Source organism: Geotrypetes seraphini, chromosome 5, assembly GCF_902459505.1.
Source record: "Geotrypetes seraphini chromosome 5, aGeoSer1.1, whole genome shotgun sequence".
Taxonomy (NCBI): domain Eukaryota; kingdom Metazoa; phylum Chordata; class Amphibia; order Gymnophiona; family Dermophiidae; genus Geotrypetes; species Geotrypetes seraphini.
In genome coordinates this window covers 134,326,567-134,342,044 of record NC_047088.1, presented here as the reverse complement: position 1 = coordinate 134,342,044, position 15,478 = coordinate 134,326,567, and the positions used below count along the sequence as shown (strand labels likewise).

The 15,478-nt window shown below is 42.8% G+C and overlaps 1 protein-coding gene across 6 annotated transcripts in view; it reads left to right on the top strand.

Annotated features, from left to right (window-relative positions):
- AGAP1 (ArfGAP with GTPase domain, ankyrin repeat and PH domain 1) overlaps positions 1-15,478 on the top strand; it is a 1,748,840-nt gene that overhangs the window by 1,413,356 nt on the left and 320,006 nt on the right. Inside the window, exon 19 of one of the 6 annotated variants that reach the window (XM_033947224.1) lies at positions 8,296-8,349. The exons of the other annotated variants lie outside the window; for them this stretch is intronic. Coding sequence (XP_033803115.1) covers positions 8,296-8,332 — 37 coding nt within the window. The 3' untranslated portion in view covers positions 8,333-8,349. The remainder of the gene's footprint in view (positions 1-8,295; positions 8,350-15,478) is intronic. 6 annotated transcript variants of the gene reach the window in all.

The window sequence follows — 15,478 nt, the reverse complement described above, 5'->3', positions numbered from 1 at the left end:
CAACACAACTAATATACTACTTTATCCTAAAGCAAAAAGAAAAGAAATACCTTTCTTGTCTGGTTTCTGCTTTCCTCATCTTCTCATTCAATTCCTTCCATCCACTTGGTGTCTTCTCTCTGCGTCTTCCATTTGCTCTGTTACTGTGCCTCTCCCTTCACCCCCCCTCCCAATTGGTCTGGCACCCATCTTCTTCCCTCCGTTCCCCCATAGTCTGGCATCTGTCTTCTTCCCTTCCAGCGTCTTCTCCCCACTCTGTGTTCCACATTTCCCTTCAGCGTCTGTTCCTCTCCACCCTCCTTCAATGTCTGTTCTATTCCTTTCTACCACCACCCTTTTCTCTCTTCTTCACCATCTGTTCCTTTTCTACCACCCTTCAGCTCCCCTCGCGCGGACTGACTATCTACCTCCCTCCCTTTTACCTTTGTGGTGCGTTACAATGTAATTTGTGCAAGCCGCTGGAGCCTGCGAGCTCGGTCCCCGTCCCATCCTCGCAACCATCTCGCTTCTGTGTTCCTATTTTCCCCATTTCTAATATCTCCCCTATGTATCTGGCATTGCCCCCCCCCCCGTGTCCATATACCATCCCCATGGCATGTATGTCCCCTTTATGTCTCTGTCCCTATGCCCCCATGCACATAATTTCCCCTCTGTTTCTGTTACCTTCCTGTGTCCAGATTTCCCCTCTCTTCCTCTTCCACACCAATGTGTCTCTTCTCTTCAACCCCATCTAGCTTCTTTCCCTCTTTCCCCTCCCCCCCTGCTTCCAGCATCTGGCTCACCTGCCTGCCCTCCCCTTTCTTTCCTGCTGTGGGTTTCTTCCTCTTCATCCCCTTGGCCCAGAATCTCTTTCCCTTTCACTCCCTCCTTCCTAGTGTGAGCCGGGACCACACGCAATCACGCAGTCCAGCAGCTCCCTTCCGCCCAATCGCAGTGTTCCGCCATCTCCCTCCCTCCACCTCACCTTAGATGCTGAGTTTGCCAACTTTCTTTTTCACCCAGCCGCACGCTTTCAAAAAGCCGCGCACCCGCAGCTGCTCCAGTTGTTCAATCTTCTCCTCTGACGCAACCAGAAACAGGAAGTTGCAGGAGAAGAGAAGATTGAACAACTCGAGCAGTCGCGCGTGCGGCTGGGCGAAAAAGAAAGTCGGAAAACTCGGCATCTAAGGTGAGGTGGCGGGAGGGAGATGGTGGAACGCTGTGATCGGGTGGGTGGGGGCTGCTGGACTGCGCGATCCGTGATTGCCTCACTGCGGAGACAAGACCAATCACTGCTCAACGGGGTGGTGAATGGCCTTGTCCCCACAGCGACCGCTATTTTTTTCTCTCCCCGTTTCAGCGGGTTACCCGCAGCTACTTGCAGCTAGCCGCAGGTAATAACCACCGTGTCATTCTCTAATAGAAAAGCTGTCAAATCAGCTACATCCTGGTTGGATTTCACTTCCAAATGAAGATTAATGTCACCTAACAATAGACATTATGAAGTCACAAGAGAATTAGTAAGAATGAATTCATAAAAATATCTTTTAGCCCCAGCCCAACAGTTGGGTGGCATATAGAAGAGAATACAGTTTAAGAAATCTTATAGGTCCTTTCTATTAAGTGTACAAAATAAAATTTCCAAATTATTTTTTATCAGTGAATCTTGCATTTTAAAATTAAAGCTATCATTCAATATAATAGCGATTCCTCCGCCTCTTTTTTCCTTACGGCAAAGAGGGACAATTTTATAGTGTGAGGGGAGTAGATCATTAATGATAAGATCATCATTGGAAATGAGCCAAGTTTCAGAGATAAACACACAGGCTAGATTTTGATCAATTATCTAATCCTTAATTATCTGAGCTTTACCTCTAATCGATCGTGCATTTACATATGCACAATAAATAGTAATTAACTCTTCAGATGGGAAAGACTTTTGATCCTTAACAGTAACAAGTCACAATATCCACTCTCTTTTAGAAAAAACCCTTAGGTGCCTATAGGAAGTTGTATGAATCTTGATAGGATTTGATGGCAATTCCTCTGAGTTAAACAGTATTGGAGTTAGCTGTGAATTGGAGCCTATGGATTTGCATAAAGCACTATCTACCATGGATAACTCCAATGCTATCAAACTAACATCCTTCAAACTACCTAACAGGAGTAACAATAGAAAAACATTTAAAAAATGCATCTTGGAGAAACTTAAATTATCAAAATGACGCTCTTAGCTAAAAACTTATGCTAAAAAGTACAAGTTCAGTACAAGCAGTATGACAGTTTCTAAAATAAATGCTTATAAAATGTTACCTAATTAATTCAAGTACTTTTAAAATGGAGTAAAAAGATGAAAAGTACTTAGCTAAGATGAAACTAAAATCAGTAACAGAATAATTACCTATCTATAAAAAATAGTAAGTAAGACAATTAATCAACTAGTAACAATAACAGTAAGCCGTTAAAACTAGCAGCATAAGCAAATTGGTAACCTAACAGCAACAAATTAGTTAAATCAACAAAAAACAGTAATTAATTGATGGATTTAGCAAATAAGCAATTGGTTGGCAGGATTAATAGGACCTATGAATCAGGTATCAAACAAAACATGAGTAAATAGAGTCCTAAGAAGTCTTCCAGTAGCAGTAATAAAAATCGAGTTGACTTAATCTTCTTTCTTGTAAATCCACACTTTATTCCGGGATGATTGGGTTCCATATACCCAACAGGACTTTGTAGGAAGTCTCAAATTCCAGAGACTAAAGCTCCACCCCTCTCACCTCAGCACTGGCCGCTCCTGAATCAGATAGTTGGAAAGCAGCCAGGAACATCTGTTATTGCAGCAAATCCTGAAAATAGCTGGATAGGGTTTCCGTTAATTTCAGTTTCCAACCACTTGGCTGCTGGAGTAACATAGTAACATAGTAGATGATGGCAGATAAAGACCCGGATGTTCCATCCAGTCTGCCCAACCTGATTCAATTTAAATTTTTTAATTTTTTCTTCTTAGCTATTTCTGGGCAAGAATCCAAAGCTTTACCCGGTACTGTGCTTGGGTTCCAGCTGCCGAAATCTCTGTTAAGACTTACTCCAGCCCATCTACACCCTCCCGGCCATTGAAGCCCTCCCCAGCCCATCCTTCACCAAATGGCCGTATACAGGTGGTGCATGTGTCTGTCGAAGCTCCGCTGTCCACAGCTACTGCTCCCGCCACGTCTGGTCCTCGGTATGTGCTCTCCACGCCTTGCTCGGGCCAGAGAGGAGGAGGAGGTAGTGAAGAGGGAGGGAGGAGCTGCTGCGTGCTGTGTGCTCAAGCATTTTCCCTATCTGTCCTGGTGAGCTCACAATCTATCTAATTAACTGGGGCAGAGGTGGATTAAATGACTTACCCAGGGTCACAAGGAGCACTGTAGGGTTTGAACCCAGACCACAGGGTGCTGAGGCTATAGCTCTAGCTACTACACCATACTCTCCTAATCCCCTCCTTTCCATTCAGACCCCCTAGCCCTATCAACCTTCTGTTCCTTTCCACAACCCCCTACTCAACCCCCTCCCTCATCCTAGTCCTATCAATTCCTCCTCATGTACAACCTCCCCTTTCCCTCTCTCCTGCACTCCCACCACAGGGTCAGCATCTATCCTTCTTCTCTCCCCTGCCCCATCCCCTTGGTACTGCATCTTTATCTCTCCTTCTCCCTAGATTCATCATATAACAATCTCCCCTAGATTCATCATTTCACTATCTTCCCCTCTCCCTTGCATTCCATCTCTCTCTCTCTCTCCTCTCCCTATAGGTCAAGCATCTGTCCCCCTCTCCCTCCCCAACTCCTCTTCCTTGCTCTTACTCTTCTCTTTCCCCCTACCCCTGTAGTCTGGCTATAGTTCAGATTCCTTTTTCCCCCACATACAGCACTTTGCACTTGCTCATATTAAACGTCTTCTAAAAACATAAGAATTAAGAATAGCCTTACTGGGTCAAACCAATGGTCCATCAAGCCCAGGAGCCCGTTCTCACGGTGACCAATCCAGGTCACTAGTACCTGGCCAAAACCCAAGAAGTAGCAATATTCCATGCTACCAATACAGGGTAAGCAGTGGCTTCCCCCATGTCTTTCTCAATAACAGACTATGGACTTTTCCTCCAGGAACTTGCCCAAACCTTTCTTAGAACCTGCTATGCTATCCCCTCCTACCACATGCTCTGGCAATGCATTCCAGAGCTTAACTATTCTCTGAGTGAAAAAAAAGTTTCCTCCTATTGGTTTTAAGAGCACTTCCCTGTAACTTCATCGAGTGTCCCCTAGTCATAGAAACTTAGAAACATAGAAAGTGACGACAGATAAGGGCCAAGACCCATCCAGTCTGCCCACACCAATGACCCTCCCTTACTTCTCTCTGTGAAGAGATCCCACTTGTTGATCCCATTTAGTCTTGAAATCAGGCACGCTGCTGGCCTCAATTACCTGTATCGGAAGACCATTCCATCGATCCACCACCCTCTCGGTGTAATTTTTGATGGAGTGAAAAATCGATCCACTTGTACCCATCCTACTTCACTCAAGATTTTGAAGACTTCAATTATATCTTATCTCCCCTCAGCTGTCTCTTTTCCAAGCTGAAGAGCCCTAACCATTTTAGTCTTTCCTCATACGAGAGGAATTCCATCCCCTTTACCATCTTAGTCGCTCTTCTTTGAATCTTTTCTAGCACCACTATATCTTTCTTGAGTTAAGGAGACCAGTATTGAACACAATACTCCAAATGAGGACGCACCATGGAGCGATACAGGGGCATTATGACATTCTTGTCTTGTTAACTATCCCTTTTTTAATAATTCCCGGGATCCTGTTTACTTTTTTAGCAGCCGCCACACATTGGGCGGAAGATTTATTTATTTATTCATTCATTCATTTATTTAGCTCGTCCTCCCAAAGGAGCCCAGAACAGGTTACAGTAGTATATTCATAGTATGGGTAGGACAAACTTTAGTGAGAAATACAACTTTACAGTATAGACAAGGGGGTATTTAGATTACAGCATTTACAGTGAAGATATAACATACAGATTTAAAAATACAGATTTCATTGTATTGTCTACAATGATATCCAGATCCTTTTCATGGGTGGTATCCCCCAAGGTGGACCCTAGCATCCAGTAACTGATTCAGGTTATTCTTCCCAATGTGCATCACTTTGTATTTGTCCACATTAAATTTAATCTGCCACTTGGACGCCCAGTCTTCCAATTTCCTAAGATCCGCCTGCAATTTTTCACAATCCGCATGCATTTTAACAACTTTGAACAGTTTAGTGTCATCTGCAAATTTAATCATCTCACTCGTTCCAATTTCCAGATCATTTATAAATAAGTTAAATAGCGCCGGTCCCATTACATACCCCTTCAGCACTCCACTGTTTACTCTCCTCCATTTGAGAAAAATGACCATTTAATCCTATCCTCTGTTTTCAATCCGATAACCAATTCCTAATCCACAACTGAACTTTGCCACCTATCCCATGACTCTTTAATTTTCTTTGGAGCCTCTCATGAGGAATTTTATCAAAAGCTTTCTGAAAATCTAGATACACTATTTCAAATGGCTCACCTTTATCCACATGTTTATTCACACCTTCAAAGAAGTCAAGCAAATTTGTGAGATAAGATCTCCCTCGGCTGAACCCATGCTGACTCCATCTCATTAAATCATGTTTGTCTATGTGTTCCACAATTTTATTTTTATAATCATTTCTACCATTTTGCTTGGCACCAAAGTGAGGCTTACCGGTCTGTAATTTCCTGGATCTTCCCTGGAGCCCTTTTTAAAAATCAGCGTAACATTGGCCATCCTCCAATCTTCAGGTACTTCAGCCGATTTTTGCAACAGGTTACAGATCACTAACAGCAGGTCAGCAATTTCATGTTTGAGTTCTTTTAGTACCTTGGGATGTATACCATCTGGTCCTGGCGATTTATCACCTTTTAACTTGTCGATTTGGCTCAGTACATCTTCCAGATTCTCTGAGATTTCTTTCAGTTCCACCACATCATCACCCTTGAAAACCATTTCCGGTTCAGGTAGATCTCTTACATCTTCTTCCGTAAAGATCGAAGCAAAGAATTCATTCAGTCTTTCCGCTAGGCCTTATCCTCCCTGACCCCTTTAGCTCCTTAGTCAACCAACGATCCCACAGATTCCCTCACAGGTTTTCTGTTTCTGATGTACCTAATAAAATTGCTATGAGTTTTTGTCTCTTTTGCAAGTTTCTCTTCATATTCTTTCTTAGCTGTCTTTATCAATGCTTTGCTGCTAACTTGCCAGTGCTTGTGTTTGTTCTTATTTTCTTTATTCGGATCCTTTATCCATTATTTAAATGATTTTTTTTTTTTTTTTTGCTCTAATAGTCTCTTTCACTTCACCTTTTAACTACGCCAGCTCTCGTTTCCTCTTTCTATCTTTGCTGATATGTGTAATGCATCTGGTCTGGGCTTCCATGACGGTATTTTTAAATAACATCTATGCCTGGTTTATAGGCCTTTTGCAGTTTTTCACAATCCTCTTACAATTTAACAACTTTGCATCATTAGCACATTTAATTATCTCGCTAGTTATTCTCTTCTCTAGATCATTAATAAATATGTTAAAAAGCAGCAGTCCCATCCTGGGGAACCCCACTATTTATCATTCTCTACTGAGAATATTGACCATTTAACCCTACTCTCTGTTTTCTATCTTTTAATTAGTTCTTAGTCCATAACAGGACATTACCACATGACTTTCTAATTTCCTCAAAAGTCTTTCATGAGGTACTTTTTCCAATTCCTTTTGAAAATCCAAATACACAATATCAAACAGCTCACCTTTATCCACATGTTTATTCATCCCTTTGAAAAATGAAGTAGATTGGTGAGGCAAGATTTCCCTTGACTAAATCCATGTTGGCTTTGTCTCATTAATCCATGCATATGTATATACTTTGTAATTGTATTCTTTATAATAGTCTGCACTGATGTAGTTGGTAACAATGAGTGTAAAATAATTCTTCATATTTCTGCCCTAAAACTATACACTCCTACAAGAAAGAGTTATTCTTGAGATTTTTAAGTGAAAATGGAATATAAATTTAAAACAGTTGATAAATATATCAAACAAGTCAAAAGAAGCCTTTATATTTATTTAAGTTATTTTTTATTAATTTTTATTCATTATAAATTGCTTACTGTTGAGAGACAGGCTGATTTGATGCATTTCTGTTGCTCTTTATGCAATTAAAATCTAATTTTATAGTCATTTGGGGTATTAATGTGAGTGGGTCTCCAGATATCTTCAATTGGTATATCCACATACCCTCTGAGCTTTTATTCCTACCACAGAACTGAATTGAATTAGAACTGTGTTTAAAAGAAAATCATGAGAGTTGGGTGATGTCTCATTCAGTAACACAAGTCTGTGAAGATTGGGTAACGAGTATAAAACTATTGGGTTTTGTTTACACTAAACAGTGTACTATCTTATAACATTATAAAGCACCAGGGAGCACTTCAACTAATCAATTTGCTCAGTTGGCTAACTCTTCTTCCTGTCTCTAGACTTTGCAATGTCTGCCTGTGCATTATATTTGAACTTTTTGACTACAGTGGAACTTTGCTCTGTTTTGTTTTATAAAAATGAAGTATATTTATGTACCAATATACACTAATTAAGTTTGGCTCATCAGAACAGCTGCCACTGCACCTCTCATAGTCTTCAAAGTTAAACCGATTAGTAGGAAGTCTGAATGAATAAGAGACACTATTTCACTTAAGAAAAAATATCATTATTCATATTATTTTTTTAGTTCAAAATTTTTTATTGAGTTTAGTAGATGAAGTACAATAAATGTTAACAAGGCAAGAAACATGCATGCCGTACGAATGCAAAGATTCACAAAATATTATCTACATAATGTAATACAGCAGGCAGACCTATGCCTACCTATAAGGAGGAAAGTAGCAGCACGACATGCAGCCAAAAGTACATGTAATATCCAAAAACACAGAGCACAGAGAGGCACCGGAACCATACACCTCTAGGAACATTGGGAGTGAGCCAGAAAGCAAGAGCCAGGTTTAGATGATGATCATTATTCATATTAACATTAAAACTGCATTCATAAGTGCTATCTTTTTATTTTTTAAAAAAATAAAAATATGCAAGAAACAGCTTTTCTTTGTCCTAATGGAGACCATTGCTATTGATAATGTAAAAAGACTTTGTATATGGCATAAAAGACAAGGGATCTAACATTTTAATTGACTTAATGTCCCCTGGTGTTTTAGGGCAGTGACCATACTACTCATGGTAAAATGGCAGTAGAAAACTCCATTGTGCTAGTGAGTAAAAATGCTTTTTAAATCTCTTTCAACTAGTGCTATCATTCCTAAATGAGCTGTAAAAATATTGCATCTAGAAAGAAACATTTTTATTTAGATTTTTAAAAAATAGATTTTCTATATGTCTCATTCTTTTTAGGAAAATACCTTAATCATGTTAATTGCTTTAAATGCAGCAGGTATTAAAATGTTAATAGCTAATATGCATAGATAGCCCATTTCAGAATTATGGCCTTCTGGCTTCATAAAAGCTATGTGACCGCTGGAAGTATCTTTCAATAAAAGATTTGCCTTTTTGGAGTAACTTGAATTTGTCTCACCCAGCAAGTGCAACCTTTAAAAATTATCTTTAGATATTCTGTATGTTGCGTTTAAATAAATTGCATGCTATAGAATAATTCGAGTTGTGAGGCAAAGGGGAAAGTGTTCCATACATACAAGGTTTTGGTTCTAAACCAGGAATCTTGTTGGCAAAAGAGAAATGTAGCTGTTTCATTACTATAGAAACACCACTATTCTCCATGTTGTAAGGCAGGAACTGTCACAGACAGAAGCCCAAAAACAAAAGCAGAACTGTGGATACGAGGCTCTTGATGTCAAAATTTATTATAATTACTGAATTATCTTGTGTATAATGCACACTTATTTTCCATCCAAAGAAATGTCAAACTCTGGGTGCGTATTATACATAGGTATTGAATTAACGTTTGTAATTTATTCATCGTCTGACTGAAAGAGTGCATTGATGTCTACATCATTATCTGATGTCGCAATGTGATCATCATTGTTATCATCATTATTGCCATCCGGCAAATCGTTCCTCTTTTACTGCTACCGTACTTCTTTTATTATATTCAGTATATGACTTGACCAGAAAATACTACGGTAATGTGTTCCAAATTTAAATTCCCTATCCAGTAATTGTACCACTTGCCAAAGATTTAACATACTGGTATATAGCTTATGCTGTACATTACAGGGACATAGCCAATTATGCCAGCGCATTATACATAGGTATACAGTTTTTTGTGTTACATTATTGTTAAAAAGTCGGGGTGTGCATTATACACGGCCGCGCATTATACACGAGATAATACGGTATAAATTAATCCATATAACACACATCAATGGGTTGTGGTGCAGACCCAACATGGCCCATGTTTTGGCTGTGAATGCCTTGTTCAGGGGTCCTGAGGAAAAATGTATGTGTATAAATACTTAGATGAAATGATAACTATGGAATGTGAGTGATGAAAGTGAACATGGAAGGAAATAAAGATTGTATTTGGAGAGTCGGTGTGCAGGAATAATACAATATAAGACTAGAAGTGAATTTTTTTTAAAAGAAAAAAAGGTTCTGTGAGATAGATATTTGTGATATATTGGGAAAAAAATTATTTTAGAGAATTTCAAAAAATTGAGACTTTAAGAGAAATTCTGTATTGTGATTGTATAATTATGCATTTCAAAGATGAAGGAAATGATGAAAAAAATAATGTTCAAGTGAATAATGGTATGCCAAATATCAGAAACTTCAATATATTATTAATGATCCAAAATGCAAAGTGTGATAAGAAATGCCATAAATAGAAATAGAGAAAATAATGAGAATGAAGAGGCATATGCGGACACATACCAAATGCCACAAGACTTAATCATGCATAAAGCATGCAATATTGTGTGAATACTGGAAAAAAGAAAATAAATAAGTTATATAGTAAAATGATACATAGAGAACCAGAGTAAGAACACTGAATTAAACAATATGGACTCCTTTTATGAAGGTACGCTAGCGTTTTTAGCGCACGCACTGGATTAGCGCGCTATAGTGTGTGCTAGCCGAAAAACTACCGCCTGCTCAAGAGGAGGCAGTAGCAGGTAGCACGTGTGGCATTTTAGCGCACGCTATTCCGCGCATTAACGTCCTAACGTGCCTTCGTAAAAGGAGCCCTATGTGATTTTAAAAGGGAAGCCCTGTGTGGCTGAACTATGCCTTATTAAACATATCTTAAAGACAGTGCCCAAATCTATATTTAAATAAACATTTTATTAAGGTCACTGAATTACCGTATTTTTCGCTCCATAAGACCATAAGACGCACCCTAGATTTAGAGGATGAAAGCAAGAAAAAAAACATTCTGAGCCAAATTCTCCCTGCCAGGCTCTGCACCCAACCCTACATTCCTTGCCAGGCTCTGTACCCTGTCTCACTGTCCTGTAACCTGCCCCCAGTACCTTTTTTTAATTCCTCCTCCCTTTTTTATGGTACAACAATTTTTTTTGTTTCCAAAATAAATTACAACCAGGCCATAGCTCAAAACAGAAACAAATCCCATACAAAACTGGAACAATAATCAAGAATACCACAGCATGAATCCCCACCCTCTCCTAGAGCAGGGAGCAACCTCCAATATGCAGAACAATGAACCAAAAATAAAAAAACAACCTTTTTTAACCCCCCGTCCCTTTATAATCAATTTTTATTTTCAAAAAATAAAATCCAGCCTACAAATACAATCAACCATAGAATACAACCAACTACAACCATGATACAAATGATACAGATCCAACACCCTAACTCTTCCCCCCCCCCCTCCAGAACCAGACTCAAAGGAGAATCTACAATGCAGTAGACTTGGACTCAGATAGCCCACTGCCAAGGAGGGAAACTGCAATCTCCACAGTCCCCCAAAACCACAGACAAGAAGAGAAGAACAAGAAGAGACGAAAAAAATAATAAGAAAAATTTAAAAAATTAAAAATGGGAATAAATTGGAAAAGAAAGAAATTGGCCCCTCACGCCCCACCCCGGTCCCTTTTTAAACCCCCGGCCCTCTTCAAATCTCCCTCCATTGCCTGGTGGTCCAGCGGTGCATCGACTGGCAGGCGTGAGCCCTCTGCCCGCCTGCTTGGGCCCGCGCCACCTCTTTCCATCCTGTCCCACACCTCGTTAAATGTTTTCCATTGCCTGGTAGCCCAGCGGTGTAAACTGAAGGCACCATTCGGAGGGTGGCGTTGGCCCAGGCAGGCGGACAGAAAGCTTGCACCTGCCAGCCGACATACCGCTGGGCCATCAGGCAATGGAAGACATTTAAGGATGTGCAGGACAGAACGGGAAGATTTGGCACGGGCCCAGGCAGGCGGGCGGAGGGCTCACGCCTGCTGGCTGATGCACTGTAGGACCACCAGGCAATGGGGGGAGATTTGAAGAGGTATGGGACAGGACAGGGGTGTTTTAAAAAGGGGCGAGGATTAAAAAAGGTACTGGGGGTATTTTTAAAAGGCCCGACCGGGGGGGGGGGGAGTGTTAAAAATTTATATCTTCGCTGCATAAGACACAGTGGAAAAAAAGTGTGTCTTATGGAGCGAAAAATACGGTAAACAATAAGGGGCTCATAATTTAAAAAAAAAAAAAAAAGTCTAAAAAGTGGCCTAAATGGGTACTTGGACGATCAAAAAGTCTGATCGTCCAAGTACCCATAATCAAAGCATGGAATGTTGCTACTCCTTGGGTTTTGGCCAGGTACTAGGGACCTGGATTGGCCATAGTGAGAACGGGCTACTGGGCTTGATGGGCCATTGGTCTGACCCAGTAAGGCTATTCTTATGTTCTCCTGCTGGAATCCACGAACCCCCACACAAGAAGTAAGCTGGGCAGGAGAGATGCCCACTTCCTCCTACCTTGGAGCTGCCGCTCTCTACCCAAGGTAGGCCAGTCAGGAGGGATTCCCACTCCCTCCTGCTGCCTCCCCCCAATACCCCCCAAAGCTCAGGTCCCCACCCCACACCCCTAACTCTACCCCCAACCTTCCCCACCCCAGTTGAATGTCCGGACGCAGGGATTCTCACATTCTCCTGACGTATCTAAAACCAGCTTAGGCCTTTCCCCTGCCTCTAAATGCAGAGAGAAAAGAGGCGTTTTTAGAGGGGGGGGAAAGGGCGAGAGGTGGGCCGACCTACACCTAGGCGTACAACACGTATAACCTCTACCCGAACTGCCATGACCCGCGGCAGGAGAGATGCCCAATCTCTCCTGCCGTGGGTTATGGCAGTTCGGGTAGAGGAGTGATCGCATCGTAGGAGGGGAGATGGCAAATCTCTCCTGCCACGATGCATCACACCCCCCACACACTATCGGGGCAGGAGGGAGCCTAAGCCCTCCTGCTCTGCAGCACCCCCGAACCTCGCGACATGATCAGGGCAGGAGGGAGGCCAAGCCCTCCTGTCCTGGTGAACCGCAACCACCCCCCCCCCCCGCTGACATCGGGGCAAGAGGGAGCCCAAGCCTCTTGCCCCGCGATCCCCAACCACCCCCCCGCCGAGTCCGATGGGGCCAGGAGGGAGCCCAAGCCCTCCTGGCCTGACGATCTCCAACCCCTCCTCCCCCCACACACGATCCGGCCAGGAGGGAGCCCAAGCCTCGGTGACACCCTCTAACCCCCACCCCCCCACAAGAGGGGCCTAAGACAACTGGGCCGATTCCAGTTGGCCCAGGCGCCTCAAGCCCCACCTGTGGGCGGGGTTTGAGCCACCTGGGCCAATCAGGCCCTAAGACCAGCCATTCATGAGATGGCTGGCCTGTCGGACGGACAGGCTTGGCACCCGTCCGTCCGACCAACAATTGTAAGGTACGGGAGTGGGGGTGGGGGTGGGGGGGTTGTGGGGTTGGCGGGGGGGTCGCGGGTCAGCGGGGGGGCCGATCGGGGGTACGGGGAGCGGTCGTGGGTAGGGGAGTTGCGTCGAGAGCAGGAGGGCCTGGGATCCCTCCTGCCCATATTTTAGTGGGGGGTGGGGGTTAGAGGGTGTCGCCGGGCAAGGAGGGCTTGCGCTCCCAACTGGACGGATCGTGTGGGGGGGAGGGAGGTTGGAGATCGCCGGGCCAGGAGGGCTTGGGCTCCCTCCTGGCCCCATCGGACTTGGTGGGGGGAGTTGGGGATCACGGGGCAAGAGGGCTTGGGCTCCCTCTTGCCCCGATGTCAGCGGGGGGGTCGCGGTTTGCCAGGGCAGGAGGACTTGGGTTCCCTTTTACCCTGATCGAGTCGGGGGTTCGGGGGTGCTGCGGGGCAAGAGGGCTTGGGCTCTCTCTTGCCCCGATGTCAGCGGGGTGGTCGCGGTTCGCCAGGGCAGAGGGCTTGGTCTCCCTCTTGCCCTGATCGAGTCGGGGGTTTGGCGGTGCCGCGGGGCAGGAGGGTTTGGGCTTCCTTTTGCCCCGATATCAGCGGGGGGGGGGGGGGTCGGGTTTGCCAGGGCAAGAGGGCTTGAGCTCCCTCCTACCCTGATCGTGTCGCTGGGTTTGGGGGTGCTGTGGGGCAGGAGGGCTTGGGCTCCCTCCTGCCCGGATCGTTGTAGGGGGGTGATTCTGTAACTGGTGTTGTTTTTGACAGACACCATTTTCTCTATGGATAAGCAGGATACAGGTCCTCAAAGCATAGTTGATATCAGCAAACAAGCCCACTCCAGCTTAGTAAATACCAGAAACTTTAAAGTTGCTTTCCTGCCTTCTACTTTCATGCATCAACATTGCATCTCAATGGTGCACAGCACCTAAGGTCAGCATAAAAGGCTTTTGAGCCAAGCTTTCACCTGCCTCCTGAAGTACAGATAGTCTTGCATTGTGTGAAGTCTTTCAGGGAGCTTATTCCAGAGTGTTGGGGCTACTCCAGAGAAAAGATGGTCAAGTGTCACATCATGCGATATCCTTTGGATAGGGTAAGGCTAGGAATATACTTCAGGATAGGCTAATTTGAATGATAAGGGGTGGGTGTAGGATTCTCCCTCTGTGATAGGATAATGGATGGATTGACATCTTCAATGACGTGCTTTAGCCAGCGCTTTTATTCTGTCTCAGTCTGTGTGGCGTTTTTTCGCTCTACTTTTGTTTCCCTCTTCGAGGTTTCAGCAGGTCCTTTGACCACATAAGTACGTTTATATTTACTTCTATATGATATATTTATTTTATTATTTGGAGATTTGAAGGTAATTATGACATTGAAGGTAGTCATGATATTGAACTAATAGTAGATAAAGTTTTTAACCAAAAAGCCAAAGGTTATTAGTAATGTTTTTTGTTTGTTCACTCCTTTTAGTGCCCCCTTCCTAACGACGCTGTTGCGAAACTCGAGTCGAAGGGAGGCCAGCTTTTTAAAGAACATGGGGGTTGTTTTGAGCATTTACATTTCACTGAATTAAATGAAAGAATCTCAACATTGTACCACCGCTGTTAATCTGCCACCAAACCTGAATTACTTCTGCTTTAATCAGATAAGTAAATAAAGTTAAGCTGTTTATTGGCATATCACAGTATTTCGGATGGCAATAAGAGGGACTGTATAGTGCATTGATGGTCCCTCATAACAACCAGCGCTGGTACTTTGATGGTACTATTGTAGTTTTTGGTTTGTGACTGAGCACTTTATACTTTTATAGCACTTTGAAAGCACATGTTGCACTTTATTTAGGATATTTTTGTATTTATTTATTTATTTATTTATTTAATATAAGTGTAATTTTAAACTTGTGGAGTTGGTTTTTTGATCATACTTAATCTAACAACAAGTTATTATAGTAGTAGCTTCTTGAGTTTTTTAGTGTTTATTTTGCTGAACAGGTGCTTGGTTGCATTGACAGCCTGTTCAGTGCATTGAGAGAAATACTGGTTTTGTCTGCTGTTAAGGCTTGAGACTCACACACTGTCTGCAGGGGAGATATTTACTTTAAAATTCGGAAAGTCTTGGGGTTGATATCTGCAATACTGCTGTCAAACTCTAGTGTGTCAGGAGAGGAAGCTTCACTGGGGCATCTTAGATCTTCAGTGTCTTGATGCCCAATGCCTAAGGCCTGACTCTTGATTGTATTGTGCTCTGTGCTGAAAGATTTATGCCATGTCTTGCATCTAAGAAGAACTAGCTGCGACCCTGGAACTTTCTAGAGATATGCAGATAACTGTGCACAAGAACTATAGTTTATACAGCCCCACACTGAATTAGTTCAAGGTGTAAAGCTCTTAATTACATCATAAGGTTTACCTTGGGAGAGTGATTACTCTTGCTGATTTAGAATAGTATGTGTATTGGCTGTGTGCTGGAAATATATCTGCTAGTACTTTTAAGATGCTTCCCTATAACATGCT